General features: G+C 42.1%; 1 protein-coding gene across 1 annotated transcript in view; it reads right to left on the reverse strand.

The window, feature by feature from the left end:
* The window catches only part of PAH (phenylalanine hydroxylase), a 69,840-nt gene that overhangs the window by 34,000 nt on the left and 14,515 nt on the right, over nt 1–21,325 (reverse strand). Inside the window, exon 3 of the mRNA XM_011935078.1 lies at nt 14,212–14,395. Coding sequence (XP_011790468.1) covers nt 14,212–14,395 — 184 coding nt within the window. The remainder of the gene's footprint in view (nt 1–14,211; nt 14,396–21,325) is intronic.

Here is a 21,325-nt window from a genome sequence, read left to right on the forward strand (position 1 = left end):
TGAGGACTGCTGTGGGCAGTGATGAGAAACAGGCAAAGGGCGCCGCTCAGCGTCTGGCACATAAAACACGACTTTCCATGTGACACCCATTATTCATGATTCTGACCTACTTAGATGGGACAGGAAAGAGCATGCATGCCATCTAGTGGCCAATCTGGGAAATTCCATCCATGATCTAAACAGGAGCCTCAGGAGGAGGAGGAGCAGCTGCATTCCAGCAAAACAAGGAGAGCTGATTCCAGCAGTTCATCAAGGTCCATTTAGACCCTTGTTGCTGCAGAGCTAAGGAGCCTAGGCTCTCTACCACTCATGTTAGCAATAAAACTAACACAGAATGGTGTTCTAAATATTTTAGCTGTGAGGTGGGTACTATTAATACTCCCATTTTAAAGACGAGGACACTGAGGTACAGAGAGTTTTAGTGGAAACCCAAATACACACACTGCTAAGAAACAGTGGAGTCAGGATTCAAATACAGGTCTAGCTGACTCTCTGGCTTCTGGTCTTGAGCGTCAGTCTCCTGCTACTCATGGGAAGGTGGCAGAGCATACTGATAAGGAGGGCTGGCTCTGAAGCCAGATTTCCTGCCCAGAGGTTTCCATGCCCCTAAAGCCCAGCCCTCTTTTCCAGATTGGCTCCCTATGGACAGCAAGAACAGAAGCAGATGCTGCAGCCATCGTTCCAGGTAACACTTCTGTAGTACTTGCTGTGTATCAGACACTGCCCTAAACATTTCACATATGCTATCCCCTTCAATTTCTGCAATAGTCCTTTGAGGTAGATATTATTATTATCCCATTTTACAGATGAAGAAACTGAGGAACAGTGAGGGCAAGTCTCTTGATAGACCTGCTTGGTCCCAACTGCTGAAACTTTGGAGTCTCGAGTGACTCAATACCATGCTCTGCTCACTTGGTGAGGAACGTGGCTTCCCACCTTGTCACCTACACTCCTCCCCAAGGTCTCCTTCCTCTGTGGGTCCAGCATTTGCATTGCACACTGAACCTCTGTTGTCAGTGCCAGGAATGGGGGTTTTCCCCACCCAGGTTTGCAAGGCCTTGAGAAAGGAATCAGCACTTCAGAGTCATCCAGGGCTCAGGATCTTCTTTAAGATCTTTCTTGTTTCTCCAGGACTTTTCCACTGCGGGGTTTCAATGACTGGCACCCGCCTGGACAAGGGGGCCTAACTTCTCTCCTCTGTGTTCAGCACCATGGATAACCCCATCCCCACACAGTAGAGGTAGCCTGTCTCCATTCATTCATCATTTCTCTTTTACCTGGGAATCATTCATAATTCTGTCAGTAACTGCTGGCCCCAGAAATAAGGCAGGCCAAGTCCTTTCTTGCTGCACCCCCTTCTTACTTAGGGGACTCTTAGAATCACCAAAGGAGATTCCACAAGTACGTACTGAGCACCTCCTGCATTCCAAGCACAAAGCACTGGGGGGTGCATACAAGGGAGTCTTCATCCTTGTGGTGCTTATGTTCTGGCAGGGGCAACACGAAATAAGTAAATGTAAATACGTGACGATGTCAGGAAATTCTTGAAGAAGAAGAATAAAGAAGCATAAGGAAATGGAAAGTTATGGGGATGCTTTTTTTTAAATTCTTTTTTTAAAAATTCCATCTTTATTGGGGTATAATGGAACAATAAAAAATGTATATATTTTTATAATATAAAATTACAATTGTATAAAATTGCATGCAATTGTAAAATTTTCATATATACACACAATTATATTTGTATATATTGCACATATTTTAGTATTTATTTATTTAAAACGGAGTCTTTCTCTGTCGCCCAGGCTGGAGTGCAGTGGCATAGTCTCGGCTCACTGCAACCTACGCCTCCCGGTTTCAAGCAATTTTCCTGCCTCAGCCTCCCAAGTAGCTGAGACTACAGGCACGTGCCACCACACCCCGCTAATTTTTGTATTTTTAGTAGAGACAGGATTTTGCCACATTGGCCAGGCTGGTCTGGAACTCCTGACCTCATGATCCGCCTGCCTCGGCCTCCCAAAGTTCTGGGATTACAGGTGTGAGTCACCACAACTGGCCTATTGCATATATTTTATATAACACTTATATATATATTTATATTATAAAATTATAAATGCAATGTAATTATTTAATACATGCATGCATCATGGTTACCATGATCAAGTGAATGAACATATTAATCATCTCATGCAGTCATTTTTTCTGTGTGGGGATGGAGTGGGACCAGGACACTTCAAATCTCTCTGAGCAAATTTCAAGTACACAGTAAAGTGTGATTAACAATAGTCACCATGCCGTACATTTGACCCCCAGCACTTGCTCATCTTGTGACTGAAACTTTGTACCCTTGACCATCTCCCAATTTCTCTCATCACCCTACCCACTGGCAACCAACATTCTACTCTCTGCTTCTATAAATTCAACACGTTTTGAATTGGATATAAATGATACCACGCAGTATTTGTCTTTTTGTGTCTGGCTTATTTCACTTGGCATAATGCCCTTCAGATTCACCCATGTTGTCCCAAATGACAAGATTTCCTTTTTATGGCTGAATAATATTCCAGTGTGTGTGTGTCTGTGTTTGAGGGTATCACATTTTCTTCACTCATCCACCTGTTGATAGATATGTAGGTTGTTTCCCTTGGCTGTTGTGAATAATACTGCAGTGAATAGGGGGTGCAGACATCTCTTCGACATACTGATTTCATTTCCTTTGAATATATACTCAGACGTGGGATTTCTGGAAAGTATGGTATTTATATTTTAAATTTTTGAGGGACTTTCATGCTGTTTTCCGTAATCGCTGTGCCAACTTACATCCCCACCAGCAGAGTACAAGGGTTCCCTCTTCTCCACACCCTTGCCAACACTTATCTCTTGTCTTTCTGAGGTTAAAGGCAACATGCTATTTACTATGACATTCTCTGCCTCTAGACCCCAGAGGGAAGACCCTGGTGACTTGACATTGCCTTGGCATGGCTCAGTGAAATCTGGGATAGTCAGGATCTGGCCCTAGTCCAGAGTTGGTTTCCTATTTGTGTCATGAATAGTCAGTCCAGCAATGGTTAAGAGTCTTACAACAGCCCAGGTTTGAACGTTTACTATCTATGAGCCCAGGAAACGTCATTAAATCTCTTTGTGCCTCACTCTTCCTATCTTTGAAATGGTGATAATAGTAGTACTAGAAAATATTGCTTTATAAGAACAACATGATGTCAAATGAGTTAATATGCATGATTTATGGAAAACAATACTGGCACATAGTAGATAGTATTACTGCTCAGCTGTGAGTTACATATGTGTGTGTATGTATATAAACACACACACATCACACATACTATATATGTATGTGTATATATATGCATATACATATATATATACACACATATATATATATATATTTTTTCTACTCTGTCCTTAGCTTATCATAGCAGAGAGCAGAGTGGAAAGTTTTCCAGCAAGCCTCGAAAGTCTCTGCCACTTACTTTGTTGTGCAACTGGCCAGTGTCTTATCTCCTGGAGTCTTAGTTTCCCTATTCACAAAATGAATTAAAATGCTATTTCCATATTATTGGATGAATTAAATGCTGCAGCAATTTGACACATCTTAGCACAGTGGCCCATAATAAGTGCTTTATCAGTGTTAACCATTAGTATGACAATGATTTTAATGATGATGATTAAAGGAGGAGGAGGAGGGAGGAGGAAAGAACAGAGATTGGGATCAGGAAGCTGGTTCTCTGTCCAGCTTTGATATTAAGAGGTTTCTAATCTTGGGCTTCAGTTTCTGTGACATGTGGGTATTAGATTCATCTGCGCGTCAAACCCTTTTGAGTTTCTTATTCTGAGACCCATGGGATTCTCTGAAGGGCTGAGACTGGCCAGAGGATACCTGAAAAGTCAGCTCCAGTTCAATCAATGTGTCAACCTCATTTATTTTTCAGAAATACAGTCACTACATTTGTTCAGTTCCCAAATGCACTGTCTCATTTCCCTTTCTCCTCCCACCAGAGAAACAACGTTCTTCCCCATAAACCTAAGCTAGGGTGCACCACCTTGACCTGGGGCTGTGAGGGCTGGCTGGCGCCCAGCGAACGCCAGAGGGCAGCAGAACCAGCCTATTTCCAGCTCTGGGTGACCTTCTCCCCGCCCCCCCTTTTTTCCTTATCCAAAGGAAAATTCTTACTGGGCCACCTGACTTCGTTCAGCTCTCTTGGTCGGAGCAACAAAACAAAATAAAACAAAACAAAAACAAAAAATGTGAAGAACTTGAGAAAATTTGCCAAGACTCAGATGATTCAAGTCTCTGTAAAGAGAAGACAAAGATCAAAACAGCTCGCCACATCCCAGACCTTTGAGCTCTGCACCTTGTCACAGAGGCTGTGAGGGACCCCAAGGTAGCCCTGCGAGGCTGCAGGGTGCTCACCTGAGTCCAGGGGCCTTTGGTGGCTTCGGGACCCCACCATCTTCAACAAAAGGTCCAAAACACAGCCAGGCTGGAGAAGTGGCAAAGCCTGCAGGCTCTTCATACACACTTTGCAGCCAGACCGCCTAGCTCCAATCTAGCTCAAATCTCAACTTTGGAACTTTGGAACTTTGTGCGAATTACTGAATCTCTCTGTTCCCTAGTTTCCCATTTACGAAATAGCTATAATAATAGTATGTCCTTCAGAGGGTTGATGGGAGGATTAAAATGAACTCATGTATGGAGAGTGCTTAGAATGCTGTCTGGCACACAGCAAGTGCTTATAAGTATCTGGTAGTGGTATTATTATCATTATAGAAGGGCAAGTGAGAAAGGGTGAGAAGGCCTGGTGCTTACTTCCTCCAGGCAGCAGCCCAGCCCCATCTTTGATCTACTCCCTCACGTGAAGTTAATGCCCTTGGGTACAGTCTATGCGTCTTCTATGGTAGGATGAGGACCCAAGTCAGGCCTAACCATTAAGAGAAATTCACCAGCTATCATGTTGGAGAGCAGGGATAAAGCCTGAGGAACGAGACCGGGGAGAGGCACCTGGGTGCTGGGTGTTGGGGATTGGGGATCGATTCCTGATGTGGCTCACTTCCCATCTTGCAGAGTTGTGAAACAGGCAGTGCAAGGACCTCAGGAGAGACCACAGAGGACCCCAGACAAACTCAGTGCCAAGCCTTGACACATGTACTGACTGTTTACATTGTGCGAAGGGTGTGCACATCCTGGGCTTGAAGCCAGCAGGTCTGAGTTCAAGTCTCATCTTTCCCACCCACACAACATGGGAGTCTGAGCAAACTACTTAATTCCTGAGTCTCTGGCTTTGCATCTGTGAAATGGGCAAGGTGCTGAGCCCTTGCCTGCCTCCTTCTTTGGAGTGGGAAGAAACTGACCCACAACACGTGCACCTGTGACATCAGTCTTTGCACTTGAGCCTCATAATAAACTCCAGAGTTGCTTGTCTGACTAAGATAGTGGTCTCAGAGGCCACTAGAGGTCAAGCCAGTCTGTGCTTGTGTCTCTAACCTCTGCACCTGGGCTCTTCTGATTTTTCCCAGGCAAAAAGGTAGGGTTACCCTTTTTACTCTAAAGTTACATTTTCTTGAGAGCTTATTATGCACCAGATACTGTGCTAAGTGCTTTACTTTCATCATCTCCTTTAATTCTCAAAACAGTCCTAGGTGGTAGACATTATTGCTGTTCACTGATGAGCAAACAGGCTCAAAGAGATAAAGTGATTTGCTCAAGATCACTGAGCCAGATGAGCTAAAAACACAATTCTGCAGCCAATGCACTTCACCAAAAAGTAATGCTGGGCTTTGAATAAAAGTGTGGTGGTGGTGAAGGAGTGCTTTTAAATTTTAGATTCATTTTCTCCAACCTTGAGAAGGAAAGGAAGTGTGACAAACTAAAGTAGATCTCTAAAGGTGCTTGAAGAAGATCCCCAGGACAGCCTTGGGCCTGCCCCATCCTAAGCATCCCTGGATTTAGGGATAGTCTCTTTTTAACATAAGTTCTCCTTCACATACCCCTTCTTTTCTTTACTGAAGGCTGCAGGTCCCTTCCCCCACCCAGTCTCTCTCACAAAGCTGGAAATAGAGACTGACCCCAGCGACCCAGACCTCTGTTTTGAAAAGTTAAATCAGATTAGCTCATTAATGGCCTTGCCAAATACCTCGGCCGGTGGGCTGGCCTCTGTGAGCCCCTCAACAGCCTCTCGGGTGGGCGGCTGGGCTTCACGGTTAATGAATGACTTGTGCAGGCTGGGGCAACAGAGGCCCTCTGTGGAGCGGAGGCACCCGGTGGGGGCAGATCATTAATAAATATTGATTTGGCTCCAAAGGAAGCAGCCCGCTGGAGAGCTGGCCCTGGACACCCACGTAGTGGTCCCATTAAGTCGGGGTCAAATGCTTAGCCAGGACGCCAAGGGGCGGCTGGCTCAGGAGCGTCACTGAGCAAAAGACCCCCCAGGCCTGGCCAGAACCTGCTTCCTGGCCAGTGGGTCAGAGGAGGCCCATTCAATTTACAACAGCTCAAGGTGCAGGCTGAGTCCAATCTTACCCCCTCCCTCCACCGGACGTTCACCAGCCCCAGGGGTTAGCCGGCAAGGCACCCAGGCTTGCCTCCAGCCTGTCTCAGAGACAGCAATAAATCCTGGTTTCTTGGGTGTGAAATAGAAGGCTGTTTTCACCACCCCTCCCAGGCTCCCGGATGTCTCCTTCTAGGCAGTGGCCTCCAGCCACGCAGAGAAGCAGTTGCTGCGTGCTGATCTCCACAGCTCCCACAAAGGAAGAAGAGACGGCTTGCCAACATCCTGCAGGAGCAAGACTTTTAAGGGTTTTGTTTTTCTCTTTTAAGTAGCTTCTACTTTCTTTCTGGAGAAGGAATGCTCTTCAGGAAGCTCTTGGCAAGAATGATGAGCCAAAGGCTGGCTGATGATGCCCAGCTATTACCCTCTGCCTCCTGGAGACAGCAGTGGTCAGAAGTCAGGAGTAGTGGTTTTAGGGCAAAGCATCTGTTCTCTCTGTTCACATGGAAAAATAAGAATCCCCAAACTAGATGACTAAAAGGGATCTCACACATGAAGAGTGAACTGTGCTTAATAAGCAGAGGGAGTGAGTGAATAGATATGAGTGAAATTATGAATAAATAAAATAATAACCTGTAGGGCCATTTATTCCAACCACCCCTTAAATTACAACTACCCTCCCAATATCGTTTTTAAGATACCATGTATCTCATAAACATTATCCATTGGCCCCTATATCCCCAAATATCCAATTCTGTCTTCTGAGAGCTCACCATTGCATTGAGATCTGGTTGCCTGTCACTGACAACTCTAGTTATGGTCAACCAACATTGGGCCAAAGAGAAGATACCTAAAGCTTCCTCTACGTATCGGCTGTGTCACTCCAGGAGCACTTATTTGGCCCTGCTCCCCTTCTTCTCATCAACTGAACGCACGCCTGGACTCAGTGCCTCAGTGCACCTCCTAAGACTACTCCTGAGGCATGCCACCTTCTCTATCACTGCCATGTATTATGCCATGTAGCCACAACCTACTAGATTATACAATGCATGGGTCTAGGCACCATGTCTGTCTTTTTCACTATTGCATCCTATCATGTGACTGACACCGACTGGGCACCCAATCAATACTGGTAGCATAAATGATAACTGAATTAGGAGATAGATGTGAATGAGAGAGGAATTTGGCAATGCTGACTCTGTGCTGTTTGAGAAGGGGTAGTAAGAGAAGGAAGAAAATTCCAACAGTCAAGATTTTTAAAAGGTAAGGGCCACATAATTCATAAAATGCTAAGGAAAGAGAGAATTCCTGGGGTATATTTGTGTCAAATGCTACAAAAACATCAAAGAGGATGAAAAATAAAAGAGGCTATTGGTTTTGAGTATTGTCAGAATGGTACAAGGAAAGGAAGAAGAGAAGAGAAAAGGGAAAGAAGAAAGAAGGAAGCAAGGAGGAAACAGGATGGTGGAAGGAGGGAAGGAAAGAGGAAGAAAGAAGGGAAGGAGAAAGAAAAGCTGCATGAAAAGCTGATCTTCTATCTCATATGCCAGTGCCGTGTGCAGTATAGCACCAAGTGGATGATGTTAAGCACAAAAAGTATTTGGAAATGCGAGATCATTCACAGGGCCCATTATACAATCCCACACATGAAGTTGTCTCCATGGCTGCTAGGTAAGCCTGGCTTCAATGAGGTGGTGGCTGCGACCAATTCCTTATATATTATTATTGGCCTGGTCAGTGTCTATGTCCGTGGAACTGGTGGTAACAAGTAACCTGTTATTGGCTGGGGTTATAGATCATAGAGAGCTCTCCCTATTGAAGCTTAAGGATGTCTAAGATCAAGGGCCTGTTCAACTCAAGCAAGTTCAACTTGATCTTTAAGCACCCTAATGCACAGGGTACTCCACATAATCCCCTCAAGGAACCACAGGAATTGGGAGAGTGGGTCTTTGCTCCATTTCACAGATTAAGGACAAGGGGTCATCCATCTGGAAGGGTGTCAGATGGAATTCAAACCTAGCAGGTAGTGTACAAAATGGAGACCCAAATCCTGGCTCTTGACTCTAAATTCATGGCCCTTAGTGCGTCACGACAATACTCCCTCAATCCAGCATGATGGCAAAGTGACATTTAGTTACAGTCATTCCATATCCTTTTACTTCCTTCTTCAACTGAGAGAACACACCTGTCACACAGAGAAAATGTATTCCCTGTCTAATTTTTTTCTACCTTTCACAATCTTTTAGACTGACCCAAATAGCATTTCGCGGTTGCCTTTGTTTATCAAACATCAAGAGTTTTGGGAGTTTGGACATGCTCAACCCTAAGATTCATTGTGTGTGTATCCTTATGAGAGACTTATGAGAGACTTAAGGGTAAGTTTACTTGTAACCTTTTGCATGGGCCCTACATGCTAGGCACTTTATGCAAATTATATCATATAATCCACACAACCACACTGGTACCTGGATTTCTTCATTTGCAGATGAAAAAATTGGGGCCTAAAGAGGGACAGCAACTTGGCCAAACAGCTACAGTCCAGGAATTGAACTGCAAAATCCATGCAATCTTTTAATTATACCTTTCTGACTTGTTTTCTAATATTGAAAACAAGAATGTTTGCTTTAGCTATGTTTGCTTTAGCTGTCAGAGTTGGTTGTTGCAAAGCTTAAATGAGACAACCTAATGTGAAAGAATTTGGAAAACACTGGATGTGGCATACCAGTGAGGGATTCCTCTTAGAATGAGAGCGTCCTCATAATTTTTTAATCTTCCTGAGGTTGAAGCTCTGTGACCTGGCAAACTAGATGGGCTGCAGAAATAGCATTTGCTCAGGATCTTCCTTTGCCAATGAAGAGAGCTGCCTGTGACTGACTGCAGGGAGAAGACAGTCAACCAAGGATATGAAGAGACTCTGCTTCCTGCTCCTGGGTTGGTGTCAGCTCCCCCTGTATGGGCTGATCCTCTCAGCTGGAGTCTGCTTGTCTCAGTGAGGCAGTCTGCTGAAACGAGTGACCTCCCCAGCTGCCAGGACTTAGTGCTACATCAGCGCATCCAGCAAGCATCCAGGTAAAGACTGAAAAAGGCAGTCAATCCTGTGTTTTTGCAAACATGTAGATACTTGGTCTCCTGCAGACAAAGAGCCACACATATCTACAGCTGTGAAAGGCACCCATGGAATGCACAAAGTGAAATGCATGGGAGCAGGTTTAGAACTGAGAAGAGGGCAGTGGGAAGGTGGAGACAGAAAAGCCAAGCAGAGGAAAGGAGAGAGGAAAGAAACACTCAGGTGGTGGGAGTGGAGAAAAACTCTAACCATATGGATTCCCTTCCAGCCCTAAGCAGCTTCTCTCTAAAAATTCTTAACTCTTTGGGAACCATAGCCCCTTTGAAAAATCTTGTCTCCTAAAAAATATGCAGGCACACCCATGTACTATCTTGCCCACAATCCCAGGGGCTTTTCAGAGCCTTCTAAGGAATCCTATCCTCCCTTCAACCCCAATTGATCTGAAATGTCAGCTTTACTCAGCACTGTTCTTCAGGTCAGCAATGTTGAAGCAGAAAAAACTCAAGAAGGCAAGGAGGGGCAACAAGAGGGAAGGAATGACTATAATGATGTTGCTTTTGTCTTCTTATAGCAATCATAAGTGTCCCCAGGCAACATAGATAGATAGATCGATCGATAGATAGATAGATAGATAGATAGATAGATAGATAGATAGATAGATAGATAGGCAGATAGGTCTTTCTGCTTTCCACAGAACCAGTAGTTGTTCTGGTAATTTGAATCCACTTTTCTTCCCCTTATAATCACCATAAATTAAACAAAACTCAACAGATATTTATCTGTTCTTGGAAAATAACTGCAAACATATTTCTCAAATGGTGATGTTATACCTCTGTCTACCCAAGACATTGTGTCTGTCCGCTTCTCCTGGCTGCAATCTGTCTCCATGTAGGAATTTTCTAACCCCCACTAAATGTAATGTCATGCAGTCGACTCAAAGGGAAAGGTAAAAGGATTAGTAGATTGATCGATGAAAGATATTAATGCTCTTTCATGTTGGGTTGAAGAAGGATTTGAAGTCATCAGGAAAGAGGGTAGCAGGAGAATAGACCTCAAGTATTCAAAAGACTCTCTGGATTAAAATCCTATTAAATTCACATCAGCTTCTCCAGGAGGCATTTGAGAAGGTTGGGGTTTCTTTACCATGTCGCCGTAATTAACCTTCTCTTAAGCTGTTTTGGGTGGAGAACTTTCGCAATTAAGAAACTGAAAAACTTTTATTTTCTATCACCCACATGGCTTTTTGAATGGTTTAAAAACTAGAGTGGAAAGTGGTTTAGCTTAATTGATTTCTCCTACTCGAACCTGCTGTCAGACTCGCCTCTAAGATCTGTGCCCTTCAATAAAAAGGGCATTTTGTCCAGAGAAAGAATCAAAGGTTCAGATCTACTACAATGCTTTTCTTCCTCTGACTGTTCTCCCACTGGGTCCTATAGAAAGGGCAACTTTGCAAAGGAATGGTTGTTCTCCTTAAAAAGACCTGTTTCTTGGCCCAGACCCCACTTCACAGAAACTATCACAGAAACCCAAAGAGCCTTTCTTGGCAGATGCCAGGTTGTGGCATGTCAGCATCAGCTGTCTCATTACAGGTAAGTTAAGGTCAGGTGGGGGCAGCCACTATGGGATTGGGTGACCAATCCTCTGAAGAAATAAGGGCCACAAAACACATGTTGTTTTAAAGGATTGGTCTTAGCCAGTTTTTCTTCCCTAGGGAAAATGTCACCCCACTTCAAATATCAACAACCTTGCCATTTTGAGCAAGGACGTGAGAATCCCTGCTAGGGAAATGAACCTGTGCTTCCTCCAGGTTCCAATAAGCCCAACTTTTATTACATGATGCCTCTATGTAAAAACATTAGCTTTTTAGGCTGGGCACTGTGGCTCACACTTGTAATCTCAGCACTTTGGGAGGCCGAGGTGGGCAGATCACTTGAGGTCAGGAGTGCAAGACCAGACTGACCAACATGGTGAAACCCCATCTCTACTAAAAATATAAAAATTAGCCGGGTATGGTGGCATGCACCTGTAATCCCAGCTACTCGGTGAGGCTGAGGCAGGAGAATTGCTTGAACCCAGAAGGTGGAGGTTGTAGTGAGCAGAGATTGTGCTCCCGGGTACTCCAGCCTGGGTGACAGAGTGAGGCTCCATCTCAAAAAAAAAAAAGATATCATTAGCTTTTTTTACTTTCATACTTCCTGGATTCTCAGAGCTAAACACAAGCAGAGAACAGGCCGAATTGCACCAACCTTGTCTTTGTCACAGCACCTGTTCCTCTATTCTACTTACCTGGGTGTGTCTTCCCCTTTGCCAGGCTGCGAGCTCCTTAACAACAGGCAGTTTGACCCTTTCTCTCCTAGCACTGTGCCTGGCACAGAGCTGCTCTCAACACACCCTTGCCCGTGACCCCCTAGAACCCACTCTTTGCCTTAAGGCAAGTCCCTGCCTCTGTTTTTACAATGAAAAATGAAGGGGTCTGTAGGGCTGCATGACCTCTCAGGTCCCTTTCCAGTTGCCAGACTCTCTGAAAAAGGAGCTGTGTACAGGCTGCATTTCGGTAGCTCTTGTGCTCATTCCAGTGTTTATAATGATAATGATGACAATGGTAAGAATAGAGAATATCTTTAAGTCCTTAAACATGCTCTGCTCTGTTCCCAGTGCTTCACTCGTGTGATTTCACCAACCCTATAAGGCAGAGGCTCTTGTGACTCCCCTTTGATACAGTGGGAGACTGCAAGGGTGAATGATTTGCTCAAAGTCACACTAAGTGTGGTCACCGTGGTTCCTGAGTCTGCACTCCCAACTCCCCTTCTATGTCCCCGCTAAGAACCTCCTTTCTGAGCCTCCAGTTCAGGCTGCCAGCTCTCCAGCTGGTTTACTATATATTCCCTGGCTCCTCCAGGGGCTGGCTGTCTGCCTGTCAATTGCTTTGATTTCCTTCCTCATGGCGCCAGCTGGCCCAGCCTCCACCTGCTCCAACCAGAGGCTGAATTGCCCCAGGATCTGGCAGGCCCTTTGTCCAGAGGGTCTGCAGCTCCTGTTGAGAGCAGGTGGCCGGAAAAAAGCAAGAGAGGGCAGTCACTGGGGAAGCAGCTTGGGAGGCTGAAAAGGAAAGAAGGCAGATAGGACTGATCCAGGGAGGAATTCCCAGTGCCTGCCCTCCAGGGACCTGAGCCCATCTGCATGGCTGCCCACTCTCTGCAAAGCCAGAACACTGGGGTGGGCTTTCCTTACCTTGGTTATACCTACAGGGGAATGAAGGCAGAAATGAGTCTCCTAGAAAGACCATGGAGCTACCTTTTAAAAAATGTTTCAGTGGCCTATTTTACGGGGTGGATCTTGTCTCATTTTAAAGCATCTCTGCCTATTCAAATGCTTCTTTCAGCTATGGTGCCTGAACTCCTCTTGACCCAAAGTCTTTCCAAGTGTTTTAGAAAGAAACTTGATTTTACAGTAGAAAAAAATAATTTTTTTAAAGAAATTCATCTCTGCAATCACATTCTTAAGTATTTACTTGAATCAGTTGAAAACTTATCTTCACACCAAAACCTGCACATAAATGTTTATTCACAGCTTTGTTCATAAGCATCAAAAATTGGAAGCAACCAAGATGTCCTTCAATAGGTGAATGCATAAGCAAACTGTGATACATCCTGACAATGGAATATTATTCAGGAACAAAGAGAAATGAACTATCAAGTCACAAAAAGACATGGAGGATTTGTAAATATGTATTGCTAAATGGAGGAAGCCAGTCTGAAAAGGCTACATCCTGTATGATTTCAGCTGTGTGGCATTCTTGAAAAAGCAAAACTATGGAGCTAGTTAAAAGATCAGTCGTTGCTGCAAGGAGTGTGTAAAGAAGAAGGAATGAATAGCTGGAGCACGGGGCATTTTTAGGGCAATGAAACTATTCTGTATGACACTGAAACGGTAGATACATGACATTACTCATTTGTCAAAATCAATAAAACCACAAAACACAAAGCATGATCCCAAATGTAAGCTATGGACTTCAGTTAGAGATAATATATCAATATTGGCTCATCAATTCTTTTTTTTTTTTTTTTTTTTTTGAGATGGAGTCTCGCTCTGTCACCCAGGCTGGAGTGCAGTGGCCGGATCTCAGCTCACTGCAAGCTCCGCCCCCTGGGTTCACACCATTCTCCTGCCTCAGCCTCCCGAGCAGCTGGGACTACAGGCGCCTGCCACCTCACCCGGCTAGTTTTTTTGTATTTTTTTTAGTAGAGACAGGGTTTCACCGGGTTAGCCAGGATGGTCTCGATCTCCTGACCTTGTGATCCTCCCGTCTTGGCCTCCCAAAGTGCTGGGATTACAGGCTTGAGCCACCGCGCCTGGCCAAGAAATAGCTATCTTTAGGAAGGGGAAAAAGAACTAAAATTCATTATATGTCTAAAATATACCACACACTTGCCTAGGTCCCCAACCTATATCCGCTCAGTCCCCCAAACAGTCTTCCAAGGCATTATTTCCAATACATATATATTATTTTGCTTCCGCAAAATAACACCAATATGTATTAAATATACATATATTTAAATATGCTGTTAAATATATATATTGCTGTTATTTTATGAAGACAGTGTGGAGTTACTTATGTTGCAAAATTCTTCTAATTCTTACCTGTGTCTTTCTTCTTATCTCGTGAAAGCTCATGGACAGTGGCCCCAATGTCGTGCCTCAAGATCTTGATGATGTTTGTCAGAGCAGGCAGGCTACGTTTATCCAAATGGGTGAAAAATTCGTACTCATCTTTCTTTAAACGAGAAGGTCTAGATTCAATGTGGGTCAGGTTTATATCATTCTCCTAGAAGAGAGAATGGGGAGGGTGAGGAGACAGTCACTGGAACTAACACAGGTCAAAGATGCAGAACCAGTACAATAAAACCTAACACAACAAAATGGAGAGTTCACAAATACAATTGTTTTTATAAGAGTAGAAAAGAGTCCTTAAATTTGCAAAAGTTGTTTACTTTTTCTTCTTTAAAACCAAGTACTAAGTGGCAGGAGGTGGGTCAGTTAGTTCACATGTTACAATTTAATCACATGAAAATCTGCTAAAGGCCTAGAGTTGCCACTGTAAGATTTTGATTTGGTTAAAATATTTAAGACAGTGGTTGCCAAAAATATTTACATAGGAAACCTCCCCACTTCCCAAATGAAATTCTATGGAATTACAATAAATAAATAAGATAGAAGCAACATTGTTCTGCTTGAATAGGGGTGTCAGACTTACTTGATTTATATCTAACATCTAAATTTATTGCTTGTGAGACAATGTACTTTCATGTTTCTAATCCTCAGTTTTTCCATCTGTAACTTGCTGGTCTTAATTATACCTGCTTCATAAGTTCATTGGGAATGTTGATGATATGATACATATGCACCACTTGGCACATAGTAAAAATTATCTCATATAATTACCACTAAAATATTTATATAGGCCAGGTGCGGTGACTCATGCCTGTAATCCCAGCACTTTGGGGGGCCGAGGCAGGCGGATTGCCTGAGGTCAGGAGTTCGAGACCAATCTGGCCAACATGGTGAAACCCCATCTCTACTAAAAACACAAAAGAATTAGCCATGCATGGTGGTGTGTGCCTATAATCCCAATCCCAGCTACTTGGGAGGCTGAGACAGGGGAATTACTTGAACCAGGGAGGTGGAGGTTGCAGTGAGTCAAGATCATGCCACTGCACTCCAACCTGGGCGACAAAGCGAGACTCTGTCTCAAAAATAAATAAATAAATAAATAAATAAAATAATATGTGTGTGTATATATATATATATAATTACTTTCCATTCAAGCTATTCAATAAATATATATATTTGTAGCACCCAACAGTGGCCAATGATTCTTCTAGCAGCTTGGAATCCATCAGTGAACAAAATAAAGATGCTTTCCTTTATAAAGCTTACATTGAAGTTGAGGGGACACAAACAACACACAGAAACCCATTTGTGCATGTTATAATGAGAAGGGCTAAGGCAACAACGCAAGGCAGAGCAGGGGGAAGCAAATGGGCATTCCTGAGGCAGGGTGAGGGCAGATTGCAAGACTAAATAGGGCAGGCACATGGGGCCTCATTGGGATGGCACGATTTGTGTACAGTCCTAAAGGAGTTGAGGGAGGTGAAGGCCGGAAGATGGCAGCGTGCCTGGCCTGTTGAAGAGACAGCCACAAGGTGGGTTGACGAGAGTGGAGGAGGTCAAGGGGAAAATAACAGGAGACAGTGTCAGAATAATCACAGGGCATTGCAGGCCATTTTAAGGACTATGGTTTTGATTCTGAAAGAAATAGGGGTCTTTGCAAGATTTTGAGCAGAGGAATAATATGATCTCATAGGCTTAAAAGGATCAGTCTAATTTCTATGTTGAGAACAAACTTTAAGGGATAAGATAGACTAAGCAAGGCCTGTCAAGAGGCTGTTGCTGAAATGCAGACAAGACGTGAATGTGGCTATGTCCACGTTGGTGGGAGTGGAAGTGGTAAGAAGATAGTACATTCAGGACGTATTCTATAATCTCCTCAAAAGGATCAAAATTATCCAAGGATATAAGAAGAGTTTGTGGGTAAGAAAATGGAAAAAAGTTCATCATATTCCATGTCACCCTCAGATTTGACTATTACACTGATCACTATGTGGCTAAATAAAGAGAATTTCAGGAATCCAATGGGAAGAAAAGAGCACATCATATCTCCCTGAGGAATATCATCTTTAAATCAAATATTATGGGCCAAGCTAGGTACTCAGACAATGCAAGGATGAATAAGACATTTCCCGCTTTTACATTAGCCATTCCAACCCTAATCAGATCATTTTTAATGGCTGCCTGATGATCCACTGCATAGATGCAGTCATAAATTCTTTAACCAATACTCTAGTGATGGATATATGTGTTGCTTCTTATTTTTCTGCCACTAGAAATAATGGACAACATTATACATAAATTTTTGCCTACTTGTCTGATTTCTCAGAATAAATGCCTAGGGGTCAAATTGTTTAATCAGAAACTACCCTTTAAAGATTCTTTATATAATGTCCCATTGCCTTCCAGAAAGACTATACTCATCTCTTCTATCTTTCCACTACAAGATCCATGTTTCTCACCTGTACTAACTTCAAGGATTTTCAATATTCTTGACTTGACAGATGAAAACAGCAAATAACTCATTGCTCAATTTTTTTATTTAATTGCTGATGACACTAAACATTTTTCCTAGGTTTAGTAGCCATTTGCATTCTTTATGAATTATCAGTTTATACCATTTTCTTATCAGAGATTTTTTACTATTTGTAATAATTGTTTATATTTTCATATTAACTCTCATATGTGTGTGTGTGTGTGTATGTATATATATATATATAAAATTCAAACTGACATTTATTCTTGACTATTCTTAAACACCTCAGTGAAAAAACAATTTTTAAAATGCTCTCAAAAAGTGTTGGAACATCACTAGTATAAATAGTCTTAGAGTTTTTATGGAATGTAGCTGTGATGTATTATCAGAAAAAGGCAATAACTTCTTTCTCAAAGGCAATAACTGCCTGCATATCAGAGTTTGCTTGATGTCTCAAATGCTCCCTAATTGTAGAACCAACTTCCTTGGACTCTTCTGGATTACTATGGCATCTGCTGAGTGCTAGATGCAAAATCACCAGACATAAATAAGAAGCACAAGGTGGGTTGTATAATTTGTCCAAATGCATCCCCTAAAAAAATTAGGCTGGATGACTCAAGAGTTTTATTTATATCTGTCTTGTCCCTTTCTGAGAATGGGCTGTGGGGGACTGGAGCTCATTTGTAATTATGCCACAGTTTTCTTGCAAAACCTGGACTCTTTACACTGGTTCTGAAGCAGAAATGAACTAAAAAATGAATGTTGGTCAGCAGCAACACTTGGCAAAATCTACTAAAATGCACTGAACCCCCAACACAAAGATGTCAACTTGCAGTCAGTATTTTCCTGCTGGAAGCACTTGCTAAGTATGGAAACACCGCACTCCCACATTCGTGCGAAGAGCTGGGAAACTGCTTTCATTAAATGCCACAAAAATGTGAAAATAATGATTATTTACTACAGCTTCTCAATTTCAATGCCTTTAGATGGTGATATTTTAGCTCTTATAGTTATTACAAAAAAAAAGACATTTATTTTAGTTGGTCCTCTAATATAAATGCCTAGCAAATTATCTGCTACTTAGTCAGAAAGTGTGTGATTTCCTTGGTAATGCTATTTATTATAGAGAAAAACAAGGAGTATCATATACACTTTATTAAAACAAACATATAATAGGGGTTACTCCAATATTTAAATGGACAGAAAGTATCTGAAAATATAACTTAAATAACTCTAAAATTTCAAAACATTAAAATTCACTGAACTTGTGGTTGAAGAGGTTTATCTATTGCCTGAATCGTTCATGGTATAAGGTTCAAAAGAACGGTAGTGATGCCTTTTCATACTTAAGTATCACTTTATAGTATAGAATTCTTTTCTGTGACCATCCCAACAATCCTTTGAAAAGGTTAAGGGAGACATAAAACGATAAAATCAGAGATGAATGTGCTTTGCCGTAAGCAGCTAGAGAGCAAGGCCCATTTTTTTTCCTAATCTCAGAGTCATTAGTTTTTTAACCACACTGCCTTTCCTGCCAGGCATACATACAGTGAGCACTCCACTAAAATATTAACTTTTATTATTATTACTACCATTATGTCAAACACAAATAATTAAAACCTCTGGATGTAGTAAATACAATCAGTAACCTCAAACAGGCTCATGGTGCAGTCATTATTTATGGCTTCAACTGCAGGCAACACACCCTTGAGGACTGTGGCTAGGAAACCCACAGAGGGGCCCCCATTAGGGAGAGAGAGAATAGTGGGGAGGTAACGCCGGAGAGACAGCGGCAGGTCTGAAGCTTTCTCTGGCAAACAGAGATTACTTGTTAAACAAAGCAAAGAGCCATGTCATCCTTCCTGGCTCAGGAAGAAAGAGAACGGGTAGGTTCCACCTACTATTTACCTAAGATGAAACTTCAAAAGAAGACATAACCAATTCCTGCCTTATGCAGAGCTGAGAGCACAGCAAATCCAAGAACCAAGAATGGACACACCTCTGGCATGCTTATTTGTGGGAGAGTTTGGGAAGGAAGGGGAGCAGGGAAGAAGTTCTGGGAAGCAGACCATAGGATATAGTGCTTTTCACTCATACCCCACCCCTGGAAGCATCCACTTTCGCAGAGAAGCTTCTAGCTTTGAGGATAACAATAAAACAATTTATGCTTCATGACTCAGTTTTTCTAGTGTTAGAGATTTAACTTACGGGAAAATTCACATAGCATTTCACCAAAACTTCTAAGCTAACTAAACTCCCATAATAGAGGGATGATGAAGTGGACTGTGGTATAATCACACAATGGAAGATTAGGCAATCATTAAAAAGTGAGTAACAAAAACAACAACATGTATTAAAAAGCGTGTCAGTAAGCACTTCAAGACATGAGTGCGGTGGCGGTCTCCAGATGAAGGGCTTAGGGGTGATTTTGTTTCCTTCCTTCTCTTTTTTTAAAACCATAGTTCAACTTTCCTAGAAACATTTATTGCTTTTTTTTTTTTTTTTGAGATGGAGTCTCCCTCTGTTGCCCAGGCTGGAATGCAGTGGCACGATCTCGGCCCACTGCACACTCCGTCTCCCAGGTTCATGCCATTCTCCTGCCTCAGGCTCCCAAGTAAGTGAGACTACAGGTGCTTGCCACTACGCCTGGCTAATTTTTTGTATTTTTAGTAGGAAAGAGGTATCACCACTTTAACCAGGATGATCTTGATCTCCTGACCTCGTGATCCACCTGCCTTGACCTCCTAAAGTGCTGGGATTACAGGCGTGAGCCACCGTGCCCAGCTACATTTATTACTTTTATAATGAACACTTAACTTTATTTGTTAAATGGTTATAATGATAACCATTGGGGTAAATACTTACAATAGATATAGGTATGTGATTATTAAAAAATGTTTAAAAAATTATGCCCAGGCTAACAAATGGGGGGTGGGGCATGGGAGTTATGATGAGATTATATGTAACTGCTACTTACTTGGCAGAAGTCTTCGATGAGTGAAGTTTCTGGTTAATTACACACTGAACAGAGAGCTGAATTGTTTAAATCATTTCTTTCCCATTGGAATCAATTTGTTAATAAACAACCCTCCGGTTTGGCATGTAATTTCCTAATTGGCGTTTTTCTAATTTACTAGTATGGATCATTAGAAACCAATAATTTTGATTGCTAACAGAGACTCAAAAGTTAATTTACAAGCCTGATTAGGATCATACTTTTAACAAATTAATTTTTACTTTTCAACAAGAGGTCTGTGTAGGTTTACAAATTGACCCATATACACTCACCACATCTTTGCTGAGGGATAAAGAAAGCACTCTTGATATTACTCCAAGTGGACATCTAGGGGAAGGCAATAAAGGCTTGAACTTTTCAAAAACAATTTCATGATTTGTCTAATATTTAATTTATGCATAAAAGATGGCAGCATAAAACCTTGCTTAATCAGGATTCAAACAGAAGATACAGGCAAGGTGAAACGAATCACCAATTTTTCTAAGTATTCACCAGAAACTCCTTTCTTCTCCTGTCGTTTAACAAAGTCTTTCTAAAGGGGTTTGGTCACAAGGAAATAAAACTATAGAAACAGAGTTCATAATGGTGAAAAGTTGGCTTGTCTTTCTGGATCTTCTTTTGACCACAAACTGGGCACCCCGTCTCCTCCTCCTCCTCTATTTTATTCATTGAAAAGAGAGAACAGTATCTTGCAAGTATGTGGGCTGAGTTCAAATTCTGGTTCTGCTACTCACTACCTTTGCATATATTAATTGGCCATTCTGAAGTTGGTATTCTGTGTTTAAAATAAAGATGATAATATTACCTGGCAGCTTAATGAGAGTTTAAAAAAGTGAAAGCACCTAACAATTTTTGTCTGCACCTAACAATTTTTGTCTTCATTAATAGATATTCAGTAGCTATTCCTTACACTCTGCCTCCTCAACTTGGTATAGATGTGCATTTCTCTGAAAGATGGAGCACATTACATTTTATGTGTCATTTTATCCTTCAATATTTGTTTTACCCTAAATTTTTCTCAGCTCTTTTTTTATTTTTATTTTTTTTTTGAGAGCACACTTCGAAAAGAAGGAAGGCCTAGGCATCTTTTGAGATGAGAATAGACTGGCAAGGGAGAGCTTCTTGGACCACTATGTGCTATGTGCTGTTGTCTTGGAGTAAACCTAAGTGAAGTTATGTCCTGGCCTGTTTCAGAGGTTGCTGGGGACAATATCAAAGAAATTTACAAAAAAAAGTCCTAAATCACCGGTCTTAGGTAAATAGACAGGAATGTTCAATAATTCATTCAGTTAAGCACCCTTTCTGTGTTAACCACTGTTAGTGCTGGGGTGTAACAGTGGGAAAAGCAGAAAAAAAATCTCAGCCCTTGTGAAGCTTTACGTTCTCGAATGAGGAGACAAATGGTAGCTATGGTAAATAAGTAAAATATATAGTCTTCAGATGGTGGTCAGCATCATGTAGAAAGATGAAGCAGGAAAGAGGGACTGGCTACACCATTGTTCGTGGAGGTGCTATTTTTAAACAATGCAGCGATGAAGTCATAAAAAAATAAACAGGTAACGTTTAAGCATGAACCTGAAATCAGTGAAGGAGAA

Source organism: Colobus angolensis, unplaced genomic scaffold (genome assembly GCF_000951035.1).
Source record: "Colobus angolensis palliatus isolate OR3802 unplaced genomic scaffold, Cang.pa_1.0 Scaffold10, whole genome shotgun sequence".
In the NCBI taxonomy this organism is placed as follows: domain Eukaryota; kingdom Metazoa; phylum Chordata; class Mammalia; order Primates; family Cercopithecidae; genus Colobus; species Colobus angolensis.